Raw genomic sequence first — 19,571 nt, forward strand, 5'->3', positions numbered from 1 at the left:
CTGGACCTGATGGGATACCAGTTCGATTTTACACAGAGTACGCGAAGGGACTTGCCCCCCTTCTTGCAGCGGTGGGGGGGAGATTAGTGTTTAACGTCCCGTCGACAACGAGGTCATTAGAGACGGAGCGCAAGCTCGGGTGAGGGAAGGATGGGGAAGGAAATCGGCCGTGCCCTTTCAAAGGAACCATCCCGGCATTTGCCTGAAGCGATTTAGGGAAATCACGGAAAACCTAAATCAGGATGGCCGGAGACGGGATTGAACCGTCGTCCTCCCGAATGCGAGTCCAGTGCGCTAACCACTGCGCCACCTCGCTCGGTATCTTGCAGCGGTGTACCGCAGGTCTCTAGAACAGCGTAGCGTTCCAAAGGATTGGAAAAGGGCACAGGTCATCCCCGTTTTCTAGAAGGGACGTCGAACAGATGTTAAGAACTATAGACCTATATCTCTAACGTCGATCAGTTGTAGAATTTTGGAACACGTATTATGTTCGAGTATTATGACTTTTCTGGAGACTAGAAATCTACTCTGTAGGAATCAGCATGGGTTTTGAAAAAGACGGTCGTGTGAAACCCAGCTCGCGCTATTCGTCCACGAGACTCAGAGGGCCATAGACACGGGTTCACAGGTAGATGCCGTGTTCCGCGAGGCTTTCGATACAGTTCCCCACAGCCGTTTAATGAACAAAGTAAGAGCATATGGACTATCAGACCAATTGTGTGATTGGATTGAAGAATTCCTAGATAACAGAACGCAGCATGTCATTCTCAATGGAGAGAAGTCTTCCTAAGTAAGAGTGATTTCAGGTGTGCCGCAGGGGATTGTCATAGAACCGTTGCTATTCACAATATACATAAATGACCTGGTGGATGACATCGGAAGTTCACTGAGGCTTTTTGCAGATGATCCTGTGGTGTATCGAGAGGTTGTAACAATGGAAAATTGTACTGAAATGCAGGAGGATCTGCAGCGAATTGACGCATGGTGCAGGGAATGGCAATTGAATCTCAATGTAGGCAAGTGTAATGTGCTGCGAATACATAGAAAGATAGATCCCTTATCATTTAGCTACAAAATAGCAGGTCAGCAACTGGAAGCAGTTAATTCCATAAATTATCTGGGAGTACGCTTTAGGAGTGATTTAAAATGGAATGATCATATTAAGTTGATCGTCGGTAAAGCAGATGCCAGACTGAGATTCATTGGAAGAATCCTAAGGAAATGCAATCCGAAAACAAGGGAAGTAGGCTACAGTAAGCTTGTTCGCCCACTGTTTGAATACTGCTCAGCAGTGTGGGATCCGTACCAGATAGGGTTGATAGAAGAGATAGAGAAGATCCAACGGAGAGCAGCGCGCTTCGTTACAGGATCATTTAGTAATCACGAAAGCGTTACGGAGATGATCGATAAACTCCAGTGGAAGACTCTGCAGGAGAGACGCTCAGTAGCTCGATACGGGCTTTTGTTGAAGTTTCGAGAACATACCTTCACCGAAGAGTCAAGCAGTATATTGCTCCCTCCCACGTATATCTCGCGAAGAGACCATGAGGATAAAATCAGAGAGATTAGAGCCCACACAGAAGCATACCGACAATCCTTCTTTCCATGAAGAATACGAGACTGGAATAGAAGAGAGAACCGATAGAGGTACTCAGGGTACCCTCCGCCACACACCGTCAGGTGGCTTGCGGAGTATGGATGTAGATGTAGATGCATAGTATATCACTTTAACAAGTTCCTGGATTGAAAAAAAAATTTCGTCCCCTTTCATATAACTACTATGTCCACCAAGATCCCCTATAATACGCATGTTAGTGCCCTTTTGAAGTAATTACTGATGTATTGCATTGCATCTCATTACTACCGAATGTCCTGCAACGGAAACATCTGGGAAATTAAGGTAATATCTAGGTTTACCAACAATCACTGTTAAGGTATGTTGCAGAGCTTTTTTGTACTTATGGAATAATCATAATTTGTCACTAATAATAAATATTCCAACCAACCCGTTAATTCCGATTTAAGAAGTTATTGAAAGAGAGGCAACCGCGCGCTTACACTGGTTCCAGAAGAGGCGAGATAATATTTGAACGCGATAACGAGCCTAGAAAGCACACAGCGGCATGTGACTAGTCTCTCAGTTGCAGGGTCCAAAGATGCAAGACAGGAAAATTTCAAGTGTACCAAATATGGAGGCCATCAAGCATTAACCGCGTGATCATCCACGCACAGGGCACACGGCAGAATCGTCAGACCCTCTAGTAGTAGTGCTGAGTGCAAATGAAACCACATAAATAGGACCCTCCTGTACTGCTGGAGAGAGCATGGTTGGGGTATAAAGAGAAATGTGCCAGGGACACTTCCCTGTAATGGAATCACCCTTCTCCCTTCCCCCGTACTCTGCATCACTCAATGCTTGCTTTTCAGCCGAGGTCTGAGAATCAGCAGGCAGCCCACCACCAGTTAACCTCCGTGAATTCCATCAAAGAGGTAAGCTCTTCTGTCACGCTTACAGCTGTACTTCTTACTCCCTCTCAGGACACAACAATTTAAGGAGGATTTGTTTTGGTAGAGTGGTAAACTACGTGGAAATCGATTAAATAGGCTCCAACACTATTTGCAACTTGTCAACCAACTTACTGGGGTCAGAACCTTGCTAATATACCGAGTGAACCAAGACTGTTCCATGTTTATTTCCAGTGATGCACTAGCAACAGCTCCACCTTTCCAGAGGTTTTGCTACTATTACTGACAATCATCATCAAGAAAAAAGCATTTGCTAGTGGTAAGCATTCTAATCATGTTGGTATGCTAAATCCAGGCATCGGAAGATGTATCAACCGATGGCGAAGAGAAGATAGTATTAAGCTTCGATTTAAAACTGCAGTGTTTGATCTTGCACACAAAGAAAATGTTAATAGAATTGAGAGATACAAATGGTGCGAGCGACTGATGTGGGATCAAAATCAGGACCTTTCGATTTATAGACTACCACAGTTGTCTGCGCTACTTTGGTAGGAGCCATTAATACACTCCTGGAAATGGAAAAAAGAACACATTGACACCGGTGTGTCAGACCCACCATACTTGCTCCGGACACTGCGAGAGGGCTGTACAAGCAATGATCACACGCACGGCACAGCGGACACACCAGGAACCGCGGTGTTGGCCGTCGAATGGCGCTAGCTGCGCAGCATTTGTGCACCGCCGCCGTCAGTGTCAGCCAGTTTGGCGTGGCATACGGAGCTCCATCGCAGTCTTTAACACTGGTAGCATGCCGCGACAGCGTGGACGTGAACCGTATGTGCAGTTGACGGACTTTGAGCGAGGGCGTATAGTGGGCATGCGGGAGGCCGGGTGAATGTACCGCCGAATTGCTCAACACGTGGGGCGTGAGGTCTCCACAGTACATCGATGTTGTCGCCAGTGGTCGGCGGAAGGTGCACGTGCCCGTCGACCTGGGACCGGACCGCAGCGACGCACGGATGCACGCCAAGACCGTAGGATCCTACGCAGTGCCTTAGGGGACCGCACCGCCACTTCCCAGCAAATTAGGGACACTGTTGCTCCTGGGGTATCGGCAAGGACCATTCGCAACCGTCTCCATGAAGCTGGGCTACGGTCCCGCACACCGTTAGGCCGTCTTCCGCTCACGCCCCAACATCGTGCAGCCCGCCTCCAGTGGTGTCGCGACAGGCGTGAATGGAGGGACGAATGGAGACGTGTCGTCTTCAGCGATGAGATTCGCTTCTGCCTTGGAGCCAATGATGGTCGTATGCGTGTTTGGCGCCGTGCAGGTGAGCGCCACAATCAGGACTGCATACGACCGAGGCACACAGGGCCAACACCCGGCATCATGGTGTGGGGAGCGATCTCCTACACTGGCCGTACACCACTGGTGATCGTCGAGGGGACACTGAATAGTGCACGGTACATCCAAACCGTCATCGAACCCATCGTTCTACCATTCCTAGACCGACAAGGGAACTTGCTGTTCCAACAGGACAATGCACGTCCGCATGTATCCCGTGCCACCCAACGTGCTCTAGAAGGTGTAAGTCAACTACCCTGGCCAGCAAGATCTCCGGATCTGTCCCCCATTGAGCATGTTTGGGACTGGATGAAGCGTCGTCTCACGCGGTCTGCACGTCCAGCACGAACGCTGGTCCAAGTGAGGCGCCAGGTGGAAATGGCATGGCAAGCCGTTCCACAGGACTACATCCAGCATCTCTACGATCGTCTCCATGGGAGAATAGCAGCCTGCATTGCTGCGAAAGGTGGATATACACTGTACTAGTGCCGACATTGTGCATGCTCTGTTGCCTGTGTCTATGTGCCTGTGGTTCTGTCAGTGTGATCATGTGATGTATCTGACCCCAGGAATGTGTCAATAAAGTTTCCCCTTCCTGGGACAATGAATTCACGGTGTTCTTATTTCAATTTCCAGGAGTGTAGATACGTTTCAGTCAAAGCTGTGTATGAGCACAGCAAAATGAATGTAGATCGGCACTACATTTTTGTCTAATGACGCTGAAGGTATTGAAATGTACATACTTTATATGTTTCCATATCATCCTATAACAGATGTTTTATGATGAGAAAGTATCATCACAGAGACAACTTGTACATTTCGCTACCCTATTAATGACTTCATGCTACAACTGAATCTATAGACTTGAGAGAAGTATCTCTGCTACCAATCAAACCCATATGCCAGAATAATTTTGCAATTACCGTCTATGGAGACGGCATGTACAGTTATGGAGACAACCTTTGAATCCATGGGCCCTGTATGTCAGCAGGGGACTGTTCAAGCTGGTGGAGGCTCTGTAATGGTGTGGGTTCAAATGGCTCTGAGCACTATGGGACTCAACTGCTGTGGTCATAAGTCCCCTAGAACTTAGAACTACTTAAACCTAACTAACCTAAGGACATCACACACATCCATGCCCGAGGCAGGATTCGAACCTGCGACCGTAGCGGTCGTGCGGTTCCAGACTGTAGCGCCTTTAACCGCTCGGCCACTCCGGGCGGCCAATGGTGTGGGGCGTGTGCAATAAGAGTGATATGGGGCTCCTGATAAACCAGATACGATTCTGACAGGTGACACGTTCATAAGCATCCTGTCTGATCACCTGCATCCATTCGTGTCCATTGTAAGGCGGCAGAATAAATGGACAGATTCGCACCTTATATGAGACCTTTACAAATCGCAATGAGAAGGTGAAGATGACAATTAACGTAAATCGGCAGTTATGAGAACGTTTGCCTATCAATATGCAATACAAAAAGGGATGACAGTCAATTGACAGTAATTACCATTCCTATACAATGCATGTGTTTGAGCGGAAGGTAGAACAGGGGACACGAATAAAGTCACTTTTAGTTTTAAAAAGCCAGCTCCACAATGGCGTAGCGAAGCCGTGCTGTGGGAGTTACACCGGAAACCACTTAAAGGGGTGGCAGGAAGGAGGACAGCAACCCTGGGTCAGGTGGTTAAAGCCGGAGGGCCGCCTGTAGTGGGGCATCTGCTCAAGGGCAGAGAAGAAACTTTAAAAAACTGGATTTCAGAATTCCAAAAGGGTACAAACAAAAGAGTGATGCATTTTCGTCCAGCGAGTATGACACACGGAAAGGTCAATGTACTTTAGGCGTCTAGAACGGGCACAAAACGTCCAATTGGCGGAAACGCACTAGGAAGGAGAAAAATACTGAAGTTTCGACGCAGTTTGATAGAAGGGACATTGTGATTGTTAGAGTGTGTTTCTACAAAATAAGAGGAACGCTCCTTTGGTCGAAAAAAGCCGTGACGTAAAAAAGGAACCCAAGTGGAGGCAGGCAGTTCTGCCTTGAGTATGACTAGAGAGAAATTTTTGAGTGGACTCTTCTCTGAACTGGCGTCAAGAGCAGAATGGGTGCTTAACGCTCCGTACGACACAGAGAAGAAATTTGTGTGGACACTGCATTCACAGTGGATGCACTCCAGCTAAAGAATTAGCTGTAGCAACGTTTAGCTCCAACTGTGGAGAAACGAGAACTGAGAGGGCACTATAATATGCACGCTGCTCCAACCATGTGCGTGTATATTGCCAGTTTCTGCTGTAAAGTTCAGCAAAGGCCATATTAGTTTTGTAGGAACTTCAGTGGGAGAGAGTGGCCTTGCAGACAGCAGCACCTCGCAGCATAAGGTAAATACCGCGTGCAGAGGCATAAACTTTGTTGGTTCACCAGCTTGCGTCCACTGTAAACTCGAGCAGCCTTGGGTAATCTTGCGCTCAAATTTGTCACTTGACTAACCATCCACCGTAGACTTGATTGTCATCCTAAATAGTACCGAACTTTGAACCGGAATCGGACGATTTTCGTAGTACTGACCAACATCATAACGTATGTGTAGGAGCAATTTTCTAAAGAAACGTCCAATTAAACTTTCATATTATTGTGCTTAGAATTAATGTAAAGAAACTTCCAATTAAACTTTCATAATATCGTGTTTAGGATTAAAGTGCTTTCAGAGAGTTAATATTTAACATTGATGTGTATAAACTTATTTCACTTTTTGATGTTGGCAAGATGCGTTATCCACAGCACTGTTTTTATGTTGGTGAGTTGAAAACTGTGTGAAAGCTGTAAATTTGTGAGAAATATTGCGACATTAAACTTGTCATTACATCTCACACAGTTGGTCTCAATTCTAGAATAAGCAAGCAAAAACGAACCACACGCTTACACCATTGTGCATTCTGACGGACTTGGTCCATTTCAGCAAGACAATGCGACACCCCACATGTCCAGAATTGCTACAGAGTGGCACCAGAAACACTCTTCTGAGTTTAAACAATTCCGCTGGCCACCAGACTCCCCAACGATGAACATTATTCTGCATATCTGGGATGCCTTGCAACGTGCTATTCAAAAGAGGCCTCCACCCCCTCGTACTCTGTTGGATTTATGGGCAGCTCTGCAGGACTGATAGTGTCATTTCTGTCCAGTACTACTTCAGACATTAGTTGAGTCCATGCCATGTCGCGTTACGGGACTTCTGCGTGCTTCCGGGGCCCTACACGATATTAGGCAGATGTACCAGTTCCTTTGGCTCTTCAGTGTATTATAGTAATTCAGTCACACCTCAGTCATGCACTGTAATGTCGAAGTATCTTACTTCGTAAATTATGGAATATGTGCCGTCATTTTTAAGTAGGATAACTCTGCTGCTGATGGTCCTTCCACTATTCTGCACAGACCTCGAATGACGAGGCCCACCAAACTCCTCTAGTAATGAAAGGCGTGGGTGGGGGGAGGATTGGAAGGGGGGAGGAGCTTAATTCTTATTTGGCCTAGAGAGGAAAATGGGGAAGGGGAGAGATATTCCGCTTTGGCGGGACACGTGACTGGGATAAGTTTACTTCCTGACCTTGAATGTACCACATACAATTGCCCAGGATGTGTGGGCAGAGGGAGGGGAGTTGCCCCTGATCTTGCGATAAGCCATATTCAAGTGCCTGACGAGCGGGTGTGAGGCATCAGATTACACTGTTATCTTATCTCATCTTGAGATAAGTGTCCCTTTAAATCTAGAAATAATAATCGTCCTGTACTTACCTAATCTCCCATCAAGTCGTTAATACCAAAATTTCAAATATAGTAAAAACTTTATAGTACCAATGGCACTCTTTTGGCTTAATCACAGGAGATTATGGAAACATCTCTACTTCCTCAACATTATTCTGTCTCCTGTATGCGAATGTGGCAGTGAGGAACACATTACCTATATTTTCTTCGGCTGTGACAGAAATCACGAAACCACAATTCTACTGCAGCGTGTAATGTTCTCCGGCAAGCTCTTTTAGCGACAGGAGACCAAAAAGTGTATAAAATCTTATATGATTTTATAGGACAAGAACAAATTAGAGTGTAGGGAAAGACATTTTTTGTGTACATTTTAATACAGTAAATGGATAAGTAGGCTTCGTGTTATCAAACCTCGTTTTATATTAATGAATGTACTTTGATTTTCTTAGATCATAGACTTAATTCCAGGTAAAAAGAACGTAATTCGTAGTTGTTGTTATGAGGCTGAATGCATTTGTTTCCTTTTAACGGTTTCAGGCTGTTACGCAGGTGAATGTAAAAAGATTACTTCTGAGACTGACGGTGTAGGTGATGTTTACAGGTTTTTAATAAAATTATAGGAATACTATGAGTATGTGTCCTGCACAGAAACAGTGATTACGTAATATGTCGATGGCAATGGACAAATGAATTGCACATTTAATCAATCTCGTTTTCCCCGATGGTTTGATGTGACATGCCATGAGCAGTTACAGGCTATATTTCCAGTGGCTACACATTATGTGTGTTTAATGCCGTGGTTTACCTGCGACCGTAGCGGTCACGCGGTTCCAGACTGAAGCGCCTTTAACCGCACGGCCACACCGGCCGGCGGTTTCTTCTGCACGCCTGTCCCGGTGGAACGATGCTCTGTCTATTCTGCCGACAACATCGCTGAACAGTTGATATCCTTTCTGCCTGGAGCACTGGCCTTCCTCGTACTTTGCCGATCAATGAACCACACGTCAACCGAGGGTAGGCGCAGCGACACACCATTGCGTACTTCCTCACTCCATTGATAGAAACAAGTGTGAATTGTCCGTAGGGGGGGTGGAGATCCAAGCCGGATGGGCATAACAAAGGATAGGGCGGATGCTAGTCTACAAGAAAGAACACCTTTAGTATCAATGCTATTCTGAAAGAAAAGAGAGAAATATTAGTGATGCACATTGACCGAGTGGATTTTCACGCCTTCCATCCCATGGGCAGAAGGGTATACTGAACCTCTGTTTGCGCCTCCACTTCTCTGACAAGGTCATTGGCTGTCTGAGAGTAAATACTTATATCAGAAGTATCTCGCCACAATAAATGATTACCCTTTATTCATAATAAGAGCAGTGAATGGGGCGAAACACCGGACATTTTGATAAATGGTCAAAGATGCTCCCTTACACGACAGTGATTACTAGTTGCTGAGGTCCATTTCGTTAATACGTGCTTGAGTAACGCTGTTGTGGTATTTCCAATGAAACCATTTCACTGTGTGGTGATTCGCTAACAGCAAAGGCCAAAACGGTGACACAGGGGGGAGTAGTATGATACACAAGGGGCAGTCAAATGAAAGCCAAGCACCCACCACAGTGGAGCCATGGAATGGTTCCATTCAAAAGTAATCACCACAGCTGTTATTTATCCCATTGGGAGACGAAACGATCAATTCCTGTTTCATAGAACATGGTCGGCTACTGATGGATCCATAGTCACACTACAGACTCGCGCACTTCCTCTTGCAACTGGAACCGACGTTCACGAATGTTTTTCTCCAAGTCGCCAAAGATGTGAAAATCACATGGTGAAAGATGCGGGTGGTATGGAGGATGCTGCGGTGTTTCCCAAGCAAATCACTGAAGCACAGTCATCGTCCGATTGGCAGTGTAGGGGCAAGCGTTATCGTGCAACAGGATGATTCCATCTGACAGCATTCCTGGGCGTTTTGACTTTATGGTGCATCACAGTTCCTGCAAAGTGACTTCATAGCACTGCGCATTGATTGTGGTTCTACGCTTGAAGAGTTTGATGTGCAGACGGCTACTGCAGTCGAAGAAGAAGGAAATCATGACCTTACTGGAACGTGTGTGAACAGCTTTGAATTTCTTTGGCAGCGGAGATATGAGATGTTCCCACTGTTGGCTTTGCCGTTTGCCCTCAGACTGTCAGAATGTCGTTGGACAGAATCATTATGTTGTACGATAACACCCGTCACCATTCTGCCAACGGACGAAGGCTACGCTTCGACGATTTGGATGGGGAACACTGTGGGATCCTCTGTACTGCCTTGATATTACACTGAGTGATTTTCACATCTTTGGCGACCTGAGGAGATACGTGGATGGACGTCAGTTTCAGCTGGACAAGGAAGCGTGTGAATGAGTGTGGTTGTGGCTCCATCAAATGCCGACCACGTTCTATGAAACAAGAACTGATAGTCTCGTCTCCCAGAGGGGTAAACGTCTTAATGCATGTGGTGATTACTTTTGAATGGAACCATTCCATGGTCCATTGTGGCGGTTGTTTTGTTTTCATTTGACTGTCCCTCATAATATTCCATGTAGCCTGTGCCTGTCTCCCATCTGGTGATATTGACGATTCATTATTGTAAGTGCTTCTAAAAATTTAAGATATTTTATCTGTTCTACGTGATGTACATGTCAGTCACTTTGTGTGGGCAGTTTCTTTCTGCGTTACATAACAGGAACTGTAGATGTGTTTGATGAGTACATTACCTTAGGAACGTCACACTCCGACTTTCCAACGCAATTACGTCCTTCAGTGAATGGGACGAGGTGCTAACCCATAACAGTAGAGACTGCCTGTGAATTCATTGTGAAAACCTGCAGGAATCAGTGAGAATAGTGAAAGTGATGTGCGCATAAGAAGGGGGATGCATGATGGGTTGCACAGAGAGAAAGTCTTTGTCAGTGTGTTCTCCGTGGCTGCCACACGCAACATGCCCCAGCCATAGCCTGCCCTGCTAACTGGCAACGCTGCAGCAAGCACTGGCAATGCTGCAACAAGCGCTAAAGTGGAGCATTGTTTTCCTGCTTCTGACTCTCCTTGGAGCATTGTTTTCCTGCTTCTGACTCTCCTTAGAGAGATACTTTCCAGAACAATTTATATGCTCGCAAACTGTCGCACCGGCATATTAACGCTATATTTGTCTTGCCTGCATTATGTTGTTCATAATGAATACTACACTGGCTAAATGCCCTCACCATACATGGACTAAAATGAAAATCAATGCCGAAACTTCTACGCGTACCTCAAAGTGCCTGCAACAGCAGAGGCGGTAGAACGACGCTATTGGTTGCCATGTTCCTTACCGATTCTATGCATCAGGCTCCCCTGTCATCTCTTCAGGTGCCCCACACACGAGTAAAAGGTCGAAGCGATCCGTCGGAAGCGATATTACTGCAACCGGCCGCTCGCCTCGGTCTCACATGCACGCGATTAAACAAGCAAATAGAAATGTGGCCAATAGCAGCATTATTGCGTACTATAACTACTGCTATACATTGTATAATGGAAAATTAGATTATACGAAATTACGAGGAACGTGAGTATGGCTGTATAACAGATTTGCCCTAAACATTTAAATTAAATTGCCGACTTAATATTATGATAGGTCATCCTGTTTAGAAGTTAGAAACCTTAATAATGCATAAAGTTGTTTAATAGAGAATTCAAAGTCGTCAGATGGAGCCTAGTTTACTGTGACTATTATGTTTCGTAAACAATTCAAAGTCATCAGATGGAGTCTAGCATATTGTGACTATTACTATGAACTTCACTTCAATTCTTTTCCAGCACACGCTCTAAAATGCTAATTACTGCAAAATCAGAGGATGTCGTCGTTACTATATTTGTATTACATCTTAATATAAGAGGCAATTGCGGTCTTAACTTCACTTCTCAAAGTTTTCTGTGGTCCGTCAATAACTACAAATTCATCATCAACTTCCTTTCAAGAATTAGGCTGTTACCTGTTGTGAACCCACAAACAAAATGATTGACACATTTTACGATGCCTTCTAATATCTCATTTCCCATTCGGCTTGTAGGTTAGAACCCTTTGGGGAATTCTGTGATGTGGTATTCTCATGAGGGGTTGTCTCCAATCTTCGCAATAATTTTGAATGTTTTCATTCATGTTGAAAATACACTCCTGGAAATTGAAATAAGAACACCGTGAATTCATTGTCTCAGGAGGGGGAAACTATATTGACACATTCCTGGGGTCAGATACATCACATGATCACACTGACAGAACCACAGGCACATAGACACAGGCAACAGAGCATGCACAATGTCGGCACTAGTACAGTGTATATCCACCTTTCGCAGCAATGCAGCCTGCTATTCTCCCATGGAGACGATCGTAGAGGTGCTGGATGTAGTCCTGTGGAACGGCTTGCCATGCCATTTCCACCTGGCGCCTCAGTTGGACCAGCGTTCGTGCTGGACGTGCAGACCGCATGAGACGACGCTTCATCCAGTCCCAAACATGCTCAATGGGGGACAGATCCGGAGATCTTGCTGGCCAGGGTAGTTGACTTACACCTTCTAGAGCACGTTGGGTGGCACGGGATACATGCGGACGTGCATTGTCCTGTTGGAACAGCAAGTTCCCTTGCCGGTCTAGGAATGGTAGAACGATGGGTTCGATGACGGTTTGGATGTACCGTGCACTATTCAGTGTCCCCTCGACGATCACCAGTGGTGTACGGCCAGTGTAGGAGATCGCTCCCCACACCATGATGCCGGGTGTTGGCCCTGTGTGCCTCGGTCGTATGCAGTCCTGATTGTGGCGCTCACCTGCACGGCGCCAAACACGCATACGACCATCATTGGCACCAAGGCAGAAGCGACTCTCATCGCTGAAGACGACACGTCTCCATTCGTCCCTCCATTCACGCCTGTCGCGACACCACTGGAGGCGGGCTGCACGATGTTGGGGCGTGAGCGGAAGACGGCCTAACGGTGTGCGGGACCGTAGCCCAGCTTCATGGAGACGGTTGCGAATGGTCCTCGCCGATACCCCAGGAGCAACAGTGTCCCTAATTCGCTGGGAAGTGGCGGTGCGGTCCCCTACGGCACTGCGTAGGATCCTACGGTCTTGGCGTGCATCCGTGCGTCGCTGCGGTCCGGTCCCAGGTCGACGGGCACGTGCACCTTCCGCCGACCACTGGCGACAACATCGATGTACTGTGGAGACCTCACGCCCCACGTGTTGAGCAATTCGGCGGTACGTCCACCCGGCCTCCCGCATGCCCACTATACGCCCTCGCTCAAAGTCCGTCAACTGCACATACGGTTCACGTCCACGCTGTCGCGGCATGCTACCAGTGTTAAAGACTGCGATGGAGCTCCGTATGCCACGGCAAACTGGCTGACACTGACGGCGGCGGTGCACAAATGCTGCGCAGCTAGCGCCATTCGACGGCCAACAACGCGGTTCCTGGTGTGTCCGCTGTGCCGTGCGTGTGATCATTGCTTGTACAGCCCTCTCGCAGTGTCCGGAGCAAGTATGGTGGGTCTGACGCACCGGTGTCAATGTGTTCTTTTTTTCCATTTCCAGGAGTGTATTTAATTCTGTTCTAATATCTTCATTTCTAGTCATGTCTTCTCTTGTGCAGCCCTTTCTCCTCCTGCTGTTTGATTTTTTTACCCATCTTTCGGTTCCACAGGTTCACACAGGAATCGCTACCACTTTATAGAATTTCATGATTGTCTCTTTTTGTACTTTGTGGCACAGTGATCTACTGGTGGTACGACAGATAGATTGGGATTTGTGTATTTTATTTTCGATATCATAGTCTAAACCAAAACTTATATCATAGGCTAAATAAAAGATTTGAGAGACTTATTCCTGGATATTTTCCTCAGAATACTATTATTTTCTTTTTATTACTAGAAGTTTTCAAGTTTTATTTCTTGCACATTTTTAATGTAAACATTCTTTCTCAATGAGATCAAAGTGAATCGGAACAAAACTACACAACCCAATAGCTAGACAGGCAAATCACAGCCAGGCAACCATATTGATACAAGTCGCAAGCAGTTCATCAGACTGCATAAGAATTCGTAGCAATCCGTGACTGGCTGGTGTGATCTGTCACGTGCGATCTCCAGACAGATCGGACAACCTTGTCACAGATTCCTGCAATCCATCGCTTGCCTATGGCGCACTTCTACAGTGGTGTGCACATAAGAAGACAGACAGTGGGAGCAGCAAAAGGGTCGGTGTACCACGTGACACTCCAGCATCCTTCTGCCTGTGGTGTACACTTTGTAGTATGCGTAGAACTTTTAGCGTTGATTTTCTCGTTAGTTCAGATGGAAATGCCGTGTGGCTAGAGCCTCCCGGGGTTAGACCGTTCTCCTGGTGCAAGTCTTTCGAGTTGACGCCACTGCGGCGAGTTGCGTGTCGATGGGGATGAAATGTTGATGATAAGGACAACACAACACCCAATCCCTGAGCGGAGAAAATCTCCGACCCAGCCGGGCATCAAACCCGGGGTAGTTCAGATATAGCAAGGGTACTTAGCCACAGCAGTGTTCACTATAGGTCCCACAATGAAAATGAGACAAGGATTACGTTAAGAAGCGACAGAGAATACGTATATTTGTAGGAAGAGTCAAAAGTAGAAACAGCAGCCCACTGTGGCATTTATCCCAGCGTTGCCAGATTAGGAAACTACCGGAAAGTGCGGCGCGGGACACAGACTGAGAGCACACTGACGGCGTTGCAAAGTATTCTTTCTCTCTCTCTCTCTCTGCACAGAATATCTCGTGCAGCCGCCTCCTTAGTTGCGCACTACCGTACGAGGCGGTCAGGGTCTGGGGAAATGAATGAGCGAGAGTTAGCTTTGCAGACGGACTTTATTGAGCCTGAGACCGGCGTGTGGCGGCTACTCGAGCTTGCTGAGGAAGGGCGCGATGGAGGCGGCGTCCTCGCAGTCGGGCACCATCTTGCCCTTGAACTTGAGGCACGCGTCGCCGCACAGCTGGCCCTCGAAGTACGGCCCGAACATCTTCTTACACTGCGCGCAGTTGCGGATGCAGACACCCACAGCGCTGGCCGCCGCACTCGGCGACATGCAGACTGCTGCCACCAGCACCAACAGCGCCACCAGAGCCAGCGTCAGCAGCGGGGGACGGCAGAGGGCCATGTCTGCAACAGCACCGCTCTGTACCAGATCTGTGCTCTGGTCACAGAAATGCATGTGGTGGCAAATCAAATCCTTGTATTTGTCTGAAGACGACATTGCTGTCGCACGAGACATCATCTGGTGTAAGTTACTTCATTACTGAATATAATGTTACATTGGAATATATTGTTACAAACTTAATTTACACAAATCTCAATTCATACTTGTACACTACTGGCCATTAAAATTGCTACACTAAGAAGAAGATGATAAACGGGTATTCATTGGACAAATATATTATACTAGAACTGACATGTGATTACATTTTCACGCAATTTGGGTGAATAGATCCTGAGAAATCAGTACCCAGAACAACCACCTCGGGCCGTAATAACGGCCTTGATACGCCATTGAGTCAAACACAGCTTGGATGGCGTGTACAGGTACAGCTACCCATGCAGCTTCAACACGATACCACAGTTCATCAAGAGTAGTGACTGGCGTATTGTGAGGAGCCAGTTGCTCGGCCACCATTGACCAGACATTTTCAATTGGTGAGAGATCTGGAGAATGTGCTGGCCAAGGCAGCAGTCGAACATTTTCTGTATCCAGAAAGGCCCATACAGGACCTGCAACATGCAGTCGTGCATTATCCTGCTGAAATGTACGGTTTCGCAGGGATCGAATGAAGGGTAGAGCCACGGGTCGTAACACATCTGAAATGTAGCGTCCACTGTTCAAAGTGCCGTCAATGCGAACAAGAGGTCAGCCAGACGTGTAACCAATGGCACCCCATACCATCACGCCGGGTGATACGCCAGTATGGCGATGACGAATACACGCTTCCAATGTGCGTTCACCGCGATGTCGCCAAACACGAATGCGACCATCATGATGCTGTAAACAGAACCTAGATTCATCAGAAAAAATGACGTTTTGCCATTCGTTCGTCGTTGAGTACACCATCGCAGGCGCTACTGTCTGTGATGCAGTGTCAAATGTAACCGCAGCCGTGGTCTCCGAACTGATAGTCCATGCTGCTGCAAACGTCGTGCAGAGGGTTGTTGTCTTGCAAACGTCCCCATCTGTTGACTCAGGGATCGAGACGTGGCTGCACGATCCGTTACAGCCATGCGGATAATATGCCTGTCATCTCGACTGCTAGTGCTACGAGGCCGTTGGGATCCAGCACGGCGTTTCGTATTACCCTCTTGAACCCACCGATTCCATATTCTGCTAACAGTCATTGGATATCGACCAACGCGAGCTGCAATGTCGTGATACGATAAACCGCAATCGTGATAGGCTACAATCCGACCTTTATCAAAGTCGGAAACGTGATGGTACGCACTTCTCCTCCTTACACGAGGCATCACAGCAGCGTTTCAACAGGCAACGCCGGTCAACTGCTGTTTGTGTATGAGAAATCGGTTGGAAACTTTCATCATGGCAGCACGTTGTAGGTGTCGCCACCGGCGCCAACCTTGTGTGAACGCTCTGAAAAGCTAATCATTTGCATATTACAGGATCTTCTTCCTGTCGGTTAAATTTCGCGTCTGTAGCACGTCTTCTTCGTGGTGTAGCAATTTTAATGGCCATGATTGTATATTACACATTTAGTTGACATTATAATTAAATTATTAACTCATTTACACTATTAGACATGAATTCCTCATCATTATGGAAGGCCATTCTTTTTAGCCATGATTACACCAGCATTTTAAATTCATTGTGTTGCACTTTCTTAACACTCTTTGATATCCTGTTCAGAAACACCATGCCATTGTATGAAAAATGATTTTTAGACTTGGGTAGTCTAGTGCAGGGGACATTTATCACATAACTGTTCGTAGTTTCATCAGTATGGACATTAGCCCTAGCTTTATAATTCGCTTTGGTATGGACAAGAGCTTGAAGTATGTACAAACTGGAAACAGAAAGTATTTTGTTTCGCAAGAGGTTCTGTTTTGTAGATCAAAATGCATCTTTGCATCGTATTACTTTCTTCTGCCAGAGGAAGACAATGTTAGCTCCGACAGAGTTTCCCGACAGCCCATAGTCCAAGTATGTACGGAAAAATGCATAATAGGCCTTCAGGAGGATGTCTCGATTAACACAGATTTTTAATTTTCTTGTTAGGTACAAGACTCTATATAATTTATTGCAAGCCTTTTCTGTCTGCCTATTTCAATACAAACCTATTCTCTACATGGATGCCTAAAAATTACACTCACACACATGTCTCTGCTTTACATGGCAAACGACTGGGCAAGTCGTGGTTAACACATATGACGAACAACAGAGTTCCCACCACCCTGTGAACTCCATAGTTTACATTCAGAATACAAGGATTTTTTTGCTTCGAGATCATTAATTGGTTATACGAGTGATTCTATTTACTGCCAGGCACTTGAACGTTAACTGCAGAGTAGTCATGTAGATGTAGATGATCCTAATCACCAATGTGGGCATATACACTGCTGGCCATTAAAATTGCTACGAGATGACGTGCTACAGACGCGAAATTTAACCGACAGGAAGAAGATGCTGTGATATGCAAATTATTAGCTTTTCAGAGGATTCACACAAGGTTGGCGACACCTACAACGTGCTGACATGACGAAAGTTTCCAATCGATTTCTCATACACAAACAGCAGTTGACCTGCGTTGCCTGATGAAACGTTGTTGTGATGCCTCGTGTAAGGAGGAGAAATGCGTACCATCACGTTTCCGACTTTGATAAAGGTCGGATTGTAGCCTATCGCGATTGCGGTTTATCGTATTGCGACATTGTTGCTCGCGTTGGTCGAGCTCTAATGGCTGTTAGCAGAATATGGAATCGATGGGTTAAGGAGGGTAATACGGAACGCCGTGCTGGATCCCAGCGGCCTCGTATCACTAGCAGTCGAAATGACAGGCATCTTATCTGCATGGCTGTAACGGATCGTGCAGCCACGTCTCGATCCCTGAGTCAACAGATGGGGACGTTTGCAAGACAACAACCATCTGCACGAACAGTTCGACGACGTTTGCAGCAGCATGGACTATCAGCTCGGAGACCATGGCTTCAGTTACCCTTGACGCTGCATCACAGACAGGAGCACCTGAGATGGTGTACTCAACGACGAACCTGGGTGCACGTGTGGCAAAGCGTCATTTTTTCAGATGAATCCAGGTTCTGTTTACAGCATCATGATGGTCGCATCCTTTGTTTGGCGACATCGCGGTGTATTCGTCATCGCCATACTGGCGTATCTCCCGGAGTGATGGTATGGGGTACCATTGGTTACACGTCTCGGTCACCTCTTGTTCTCATTGACGGCACTTTGAACAGTGGACGTTACATTTCAGATGCGTTACGATCTGTGACTCTTCCCTTCATTCAATCCCTGCGAAACCCTACATTTCAGCAGGATAATGCACGACCGCATGTTGCAGGTCCTGTACGGGCCTTTCTGGATACAGAAAATGTTCGACTGCTACCCTGGCCAGCACATTCTCCAGATCTCTCACCAATTGAAAACGTCTGGTCAATGGTGGCCGAGCAACTGGCTCGTCACAATACGCCAGTTGATGAACTGTGGTATCGTGTTGAAGCTGCATGGGTAGCTGTACCTGTTCACGCCATCCAAGCTTTGTTTGACTCAATGCCCAGGCGTACCAAGGCCGTTATTACGGCCCGAGGTGGTTCTTCTGGGTACTGATTTCTCAGGATCTATGCACCCAAATTGCGCGATAATGTAATCACATGTCAGTTCTAGTATAATATATTTGTCCAATGAATACGCGTTTATCATCGGCATTTCTTCTTGGTGCAGCAATTTTAGTGGCCAGTAGTGTATATGATACATCTTCACAGCGGCAGTTCACGGAAAGAAAGAGATGTCACTAGGTAGTAATATTAGCATTAGAAGTTTATCGGAGATAATTCAGATACTATGGAAATCAGGCCAGGAGTCAGGCAAGGAAATGGACTCTCATCTCTACCTTTCAACTGTTACTTGGGAAAGTGATACACGAGTGACAAAAAGGAATGAGTGCCATAGGTGTTGCAAATGGAGTCAGGTTTGGCTATAGGAATACGAATTTGACAGTTGACTTCCTGGCCTTTGCAGATGATCTAGAATTTTTTTCTGATTCGCTAGACACAACTGCAGAACATGTCAGTTAATTGGAGACACAAGCAGCAAAGATGGGACTCAAGATTTCTTTCGAGGAAACTCAATTTCTTACAAATATCAAGTCACCGCCCAGATTACTAGAGAGTGTTATTATTTGGTGTGGTTCAATGGTCGAGGGCAAGTCTTTCAATTGGATGCCACTGCGACAGATTGCGTGTCCCTAATCTACCCTAGTTATTCAACTGCGGAAAGTAGACCTACACTTTAACGTGGAATTCAAATCATACATCGTTGAAATGTGAAGCCTAGATGAAAGACAGACTGAAAAATTTCCTAAGTCTGACCGGAATTCTGTTGTGCAACCTCTCGGTTTCCAGGCACGCGCCTTACCACTAGACCATCAAGCCCGACAGTACCGGAGGGAGAGGAAGGAGGAATCAAACGGGCAGAGACATTTAAATATCTGGGAGAATGAATACAACCCGATACCTCTGAAAAAGAAGCCTTTGCATGAGGGATCAGAAAAATCGAAACAGCAAACCTACCAGCCAAAAGAGTCTATAAGAAAAAAAATTAGTATCAGTTAATGACAAGATGCGACGTTAATGCACAGCAAAAAGATCGGAGGTCCTATATGTCGCAGAATGACGTGCTATGCATAGAAACGGTGTGATTGAGAAATTAGAAATA

The 19,571-nt window shown here is 46.3% G+C and overlaps 1 protein-coding gene and 1 non-coding gene across 2 annotated transcripts in view; both read right to left on the minus strand.

Annotated features, from left to right (window-relative positions):
• Nucleotides 1-243: 243 nt before the first annotated feature.
• Nucleotides 244-316, minus strand: Trnaa-cgc (transfer RNA alanine (anticodon CGC)). Its single transcript has one exon. It is a non-coding gene; the product is annotated as a tRNA-Ala (tRNA).
• A 14,178-nt stretch (nucleotides 317-14,494) lies between these two features.
• LOC126100265 (eclosion hormone-like) overlaps nucleotides 14,495-19,571 on the minus strand; it is a 48,547-nt gene continuing 43,470 nt past the window's right edge. Inside the window, exon 2 of the mRNA XM_049910854.1 lies at nucleotides 14,495-14,782. Within this exon, the coding sequence (XP_049766811.1) occupies nucleotides 14,520-14,780 (261 nt within the window). The 5' untranslated portion in view covers nucleotides 14,781-14,782 and the 3' untranslated portion in view covers nucleotides 14,495-14,519. The remainder of the gene's footprint in view (nucleotides 14,783-19,571) is intronic.

The sequence above is a fragment of the Schistocerca cancellata genome, chromosome 9 (assembly GCF_023864275.1).
Source record: "Schistocerca cancellata isolate TAMUIC-IGC-003103 chromosome 9, iqSchCanc2.1, whole genome shotgun sequence".
Lineage (NCBI taxonomy): Eukaryota > Metazoa > Arthropoda > Insecta > Orthoptera > Acrididae > Schistocerca > Schistocerca cancellata.